Source organism: Lampris incognitus, chromosome 12 (genome assembly GCF_029633865.1).
Source record: "Lampris incognitus isolate fLamInc1 chromosome 12, fLamInc1.hap2, whole genome shotgun sequence".
Taxonomy (NCBI): domain Eukaryota; kingdom Metazoa; phylum Chordata; class Actinopteri; order Lampriformes; family Lampridae; genus Lampris; species Lampris incognitus.
In genome coordinates, this window is record NC_079222.1 from 11,675,575 (window position 1) to 11,681,574 (window position 6,000).

Consider the following 6,000-nt stretch of genomic DNA (forward strand, 5'->3'; position numbering starts at 1 on the left):
AGCGAGACAAAAACCCATTAGAGTATTATCACACTTTAATATGCTCATGAACAAACACACAAAGCATATATATTTAAGTGCGCGCCCATCTGTACAGTACAGTACAGCCTGTCTTATAGGTCAGTATCTGTTCTACTCCTTCTTATCTCGTGTTTTCCAGCTCACATCCAACCAAGGCTGTTTTTCCAGTTACTGTGTATAGACTTGCTGCACTCAGTGAGTTTCTCCTACAGTCGTCTGCTGTGGAAAAGACCCCTTATAACACTACCTTTGTTCTGTTACATATGAACTTTAAGCATCTAGCTAAGCAATATAGACTAAACTTAAACACGTTCAAAGAAGGGGCATCCGGGTAGCGTAGCAGTCTATTCCGTTGCCCACCAACACGGGGATCGAATCCCCCGTGTTACCTCCGGCTTGGTCGGGCATCCCTACAGACACAATTGGCCATGTCTGCGGGTGGAAAGCCGGATGTGGGTATGTGTCCTGGTCGCTGCACTAGCGCCTCCTCTGGTCGGCAGGGGCACCTGTTCGGGGGGGCGGGGGAACTGGGGGGGAATAGCATGATCCTCCCACGCGCTATGTCCCCCTGGCGAAACTCCTCACTGTCAGGTAAAAAGAAGCAGCTGGCGACTCCACATGTATCGGAAGAAGCATGTGGTAGTCTGCAGCCCTCCTTGGATCGGCAGAGGTGGTGGAGCAGTGACCGGGATGGCTTGGAAGAGTGGGGTAATTGGCTGGATAAATTGGGGAGAAAAAAAAGGGGGGGGGGACACGGTCAAAGATTAAAAGTAATCAAATATCATATATGGTTATATTTTGGTGTAATACTTCACAGAAACAACATTTCTTCAACGTTTCAATTTTGAATTGGCTAGCTGTCCGCATCATTGGCAGAATACCAATAGTCTTTATATAGAAGACTGCCTTGGTTATCATGGGTTGTTGCATGGTTTCTAACAGTTGCTACTCAGCATGTTTTAACCAAAGCAGTATATAAAGTTGAAGAATATGAAGGGGTAATTTTCAAGAAAAAACAGCTTCATTTATACCCCTTCTTAGCTTGGCAACCAGCTGCATTTTTGGTGAAACCACTGAATCACTGGCACACGACTGTCCCTTAGCAGCTGCGAGGTTCCCTCGAGATCTGGCTGTTGACACCAGGTTTGGCTGTGGTCAAGAGGTCCTGGGCCTCCGATGTGTTGCTGTCAGGATTCTTTTTCTGTGTCTATGAGATGGTGTCAATCACATAAGCCAAGCTGGAGTAGGCACGTCTTGTTTTGTTTATAATTCACATCAAGATATAATTTATTGAGACATCCGGGTGGCGTGGCAGACTGTCTATTTCATTGCTTACAAACATGGGGATCACCAGTTCGAATCCCCGTGTTACCTCTGGCCTTTCCACCTCTGGCTACAGACCAGAGATGGAAAACCCGGCTGCAGAAAGTAGAAGTACTAACCATGTATTTGCTCCACCCATGAAATGATTTCACTAAGTAGTCCTCCTACCTGGCTGAAGTGTTGTGCTAATTAGAATCAGCTGGTTTAGTGCATGGCTGGAGCAAATACATGGTTAGTACTTCGACTTTCTGAAGCGGAGTTTACCTCCTCTGCTACAGACACAATTGGTTATGTATGCAGGTGGGAAGCCAGATGTGGGTATATGTCATGGTCGCTGCACTAGCGCCTCCTCTGGTCGGCCGGGGCACCTGTTCAGGGGGGAGGGGGAACTGAGGGGAATAGCGTGATCCTCCCACGAGCTACATCCCCCTGGCGAAACTCCTCGCTGTCAGGTGAAAAGAAGCAGCTGGTGACTCCACATGTATCGGAGGAGGCATGTGGTAGTCTGCAGCCCTCCCCGGATCAGCAGAGGGGCTGGAGCAGTGACCGGGATGGCTCAGAAGAGTGGGGTAATTGGCCAGATACAATTGGGGAGAAAAAGGATATCTTTTGTGTTGAAATATCCAATCATGTGACACAGGATTCTTAAACCAGGAATGCTGCCAACATACTTATTTCTGTCTTGTATTTTTAACAGAGTCTACATTGGGAAGAGGTTGACCACACCACCTGCAAGCTCTTTCTGAGCTAGAAACTGAAGACGTGCCTGAGAAGTGGCCATGACTTGTTGGGGGAATATTTGCTGTCATGAAAATACCCATCTCCTCCCAACTTTCCCGCTTTCTCTCCCCCTTTCTTATCCCTCTGCTCCCTCTTGTCCCTACCTCTTTTGCCCTGAGATATGACATGTTCTCAGGAGGAATGCGTTGCCCCCCTACTCTATCAGTCTTTCTCTGACTGTCTGTAGATAATCCCCTCGACCCCCCTGTCTCCCTCACTCATTTGTTTAAGCTTTTCATTCATTCAAGGAATGAATATGGTCATAGTCCTCTTCTCCCCAGTATTGGGTGTAATTGTTTCAAAGGGTGGGTTTTCTGAGGGGGGCACAGCATCAAACAAAGCCAAACTCGTCTGCTACACACTATGCCCACCTCCTTTGATTACCCGGTAACAGGGGGGAACTTGTCCAATTAAGACGTAATATTGACCTGAGATTGTGCCACCTACTGCTGTAGCCTGGCTTTTGATCCCGAAAACGTTCAACCAAATTTAGCGAGTTGGCTACGCTACCCGATAATGTGAGCATGCCTTTGAAAGTAGCCATCTTGTTCATTGCTATATATACAATGACTTTGTCATTTCTTATTTATTTTACACCATTGATGGTTTATTGACAAGGTTTAATTGGTGATTATGAAAGGAGTTGCCATAGTGATCCTCCCAGTTCACAAGCACCCTTGCTTTGCATTGTGGGAATCTTTGGCTTTGGCTGCTAGAAAAGGTGGAAGAGTTGTTGGAAGAATGAAAGTTCGAATAAGTTCACCTCCTCATCTGAATGGACATTTTCAAAGTGACAACTGGAAGTCAGTGAATAGAGTGGTTGTAAACTGCAGGCAGACAGTCTATCCCCTTAACATACACGTATAGGCAGTATTTTGTTGTTGGGTCTTGGATAACAGCACTGTGGGATCTGGAATAGAACACCTGTCTGTTCATTCTTGTGCATTGACGTCGTCATTCCTGTGTGTAACTCTAGCCTCCTGGGTTGTCTGTGACATATCATGGAGCTATTGTAGATTGGCCCTTTTATCAGATACTTAGCCCTTCACGTGTCTATAAATTGCCCTAAGTGATTTGTGCGTCCTTTCTGTAACTGGGCTCTTACAGACGGTGCTGAATATCGAAGAATAATAACCTTTCAGTGCTTTCATTTTGATATTGGTATTACTATTACCATCATTAATTGCAGTCATAGCAGTATTTATTGTTTGTTTGTACGCTACCTGCGTGATCCACTTCAGGTTTGGGGGCATCCGGGTAGCGTAGCAGTCTATTCCGTTGCCTGCCAACACGGGGATCGCCTGTTCGAATCCCCGTGTTACATCCGGCTTGGTCGGGCGTCCCTGCAGACAGAGACGGATGGGAAACCGGATGTGGGTATGTGTCCTGGTCGCTGCTCTGGTTGGTCGAGGCGCCTGTTCGAGGGGGTGGGGGGGGAATAGTGTGATCCTCCTACGCGCTACGTCCCCTTGGCGAAACTCCTCCCTGTCAGGTGAAAAGAAGCAGCTGGTGACTCCACATGTATCAGAGGAGGCATGTGGTAGTCTGCAGCCCTCCCCAGATCAGCAGACGGGGTGGAGCAGCGACCAGGACGGCTCGGAAGAGTGGGGTAATTGGCTAAGTACAACTGCGGAGAAAAAGGGGGAAAAATCCAACTCATAAAGGTTTGCAAATGGCTGGAGTTTATCCCCGCATTCCTTGGGCAGTAGGCAGAGAGACGCCATAGTTATGTCACTTGTTCATCGGTGGGTCCACACACACAGTCATGAACACACCATTCATACCCCTGGGCAGTGTGTCCAGTTCCATGTTCCAAGTTCCATTCATTTCTTTGGACCATTGGAGGAACCAGAGTACCTGGAGGGAACTCGCACAAACACCAGGAGAAAACGCAAACACATGGAAGGGCTAGGATTGGACCCAGGACCCAGTGAGGCCATAATGCTGTCCTCTAGTAGTTCTGATAATAATGGTACCATTATTTAAATGTTATGAAAATACCAATAATTGTATTAAAGAAATCAAATGTATCGAATTCAAAACGATGGCTTTTACAGAGAACACAAGGGCACACAAAATTACCTTGAATATCACAACGAAGTTGGACTTTTGCGCGATTAAATTTTCGTTCAGATTCAGAAGAAAAAAATAGGTAGAATAAAAAGTAATGGCAGAGGCGTTTACATTACTGAACAATTCACAGAGACAACTTTACTTCGAGACTTTCTTAATCAAGTTCCTGACTGCTGAAATTCAGCAAAACGTGCAGACAGCCTCCACCACCAGCGACGTGGTGGACAGGCGGAAGGTATCGGAAATAGTCTTTCGTTTAACATCCCTTTCCATATAGCCAATGATTGGCAACTTTTAGTTGACTAAGGGAGGTCTTAGTAGTTCATAAACACAGGTTTGATTCTAGCATGTGAGTACGAGCACTTCTACAGCATGTTTGGAAAGCTTGATTTAGTTCTCAAGCATAAATAAGCTTTGTTGCAGTATCTCTGCAGTCATAACCAGAGTTTCATGGTGGGCTGTTCCATTTAACTCTCTAAATATAAATGCCATGGCCGCACCGGGGTTAGATAGTATTTGCAAATAATTCTTATGATTTTTATAGTATATATATATATATTGATGTCAGAGTATGACATGAGATGAGTACGACTAGCAGTGTACACAAAAGTATTTTAAGCGCAGTTTAGTACACTGAGACTGACAGTCCCCTGTCTTGCTTGTTTTGATGCTCTGAACCCCACACGTCAGGGAGTCAACGGATTGTTGTTGAATATTATGTGACTAAGGTCTTCCCATGGTACTATCGTCTTACTCTTTACACCATACTAAGTAACTGCCAACAGTGACTGGGCTCCAACCGAACCCTCAGAGATTCATCTGTCAACCATGTGCCTCGCTGTCTGTCCTCCGCTGGGTTTGCTTGGGTTTCATCGTGCGTAGTTCAGCCGCAGAGATACTGCAGTCTTTATGTGCCACCGGGCTCTTTCTGCCTGTGTTTCTATGTGCAACTTTTGAAAGAAGTGTGCCGGATTGTTCCTTTTCTGTTTGTTTTGTGGAGCTAGATCAAGAATGCATTGATCAACAGTTGTAGCTGAATATAAATGCAATCTGCATTTTGACTTGAGATTATGTTTTCATTATCCAGAACAGAGGTGTAAAAAAAAAAGCAGTATGTTGAGGGCGGCGAGTAATGCAAATAAGAAATGAAAGGCAGTTCCCTCAAACTGCTATAGCATAGCACTAGGTATTACAATATGTTTGCTTTTATTTTGTTTTTTTTCCCCCTTTTCATTGGAAAATTGATAAAGATTTTGTCATTAAAGATTACCTGAGTCAAGCAATTTGCCGAGTATGCTTTTTATTTGGAGTTTTCTGGGGCTTATTGAGTGGGAGCGGGGGGGGGGGGGTTCTCTCGCATTTCATTTTATTGTAGTGACCGGAGAGGGGGGGGTCGCTCTAACTATCAGCAATTCTGCGCGGGAGGAGCACAAGGCATTCTGGGACTGTTTACGTTCATGTTCAAATTGTTGTTTTAGTGATGTTGTGTTCATGTTTTAGTTATTGTGGTTGAGTTGTTTGTTAGGATGTTTGACTCGGACTAAGTAGACGACCATTTTACTGACTGACTGACTGACTGACTGGCTGACTGTAGGACCGTGACTAAGACTAATGTTTGCAGAAGAGACCTTGGTTTTCCTGGGGGGGGGGGCAGTGTTCGGCAGGCATTTTGAGGGCAAATAAAAGAGCAGTGTATGGGATATGGGAGCTGCCATTAAAAAAAGATCTTTAGTGGGAAGATGGCAGCGCGAATTTACGTTTGCGGCGGCCTCACCCAGTACCGTCCATGCAGTGTCTTTGTCC

At 45.5% G+C, this 6,000-nt stretch overlaps 1 protein-coding gene across 1 annotated transcript in view; it reads left to right on the forward strand.

Annotated features, from left to right (window-relative positions):
* LOC130121793 (BCL2/adenovirus E1B 19 kDa protein-interacting protein 3-like) overlaps positions 1 to 5,480 on the forward strand; it is a 29,108-nt gene extending 23,628 nt beyond the window's left edge. The window contains exon 6 of the mRNA XM_056290694.1: positions 2,042 to 5,480. Within this exon, the coding sequence (XP_056146669.1) occupies positions 2,042 to 2,090 (49 nt within the window). The 3' untranslated portion in view covers positions 2,091 to 5,480. The remainder of the gene's footprint in view (positions 1 to 2,041) is intronic.
* The last annotated feature ends 520 nt before the right edge of the window (positions 5,481 to 6,000 follow it).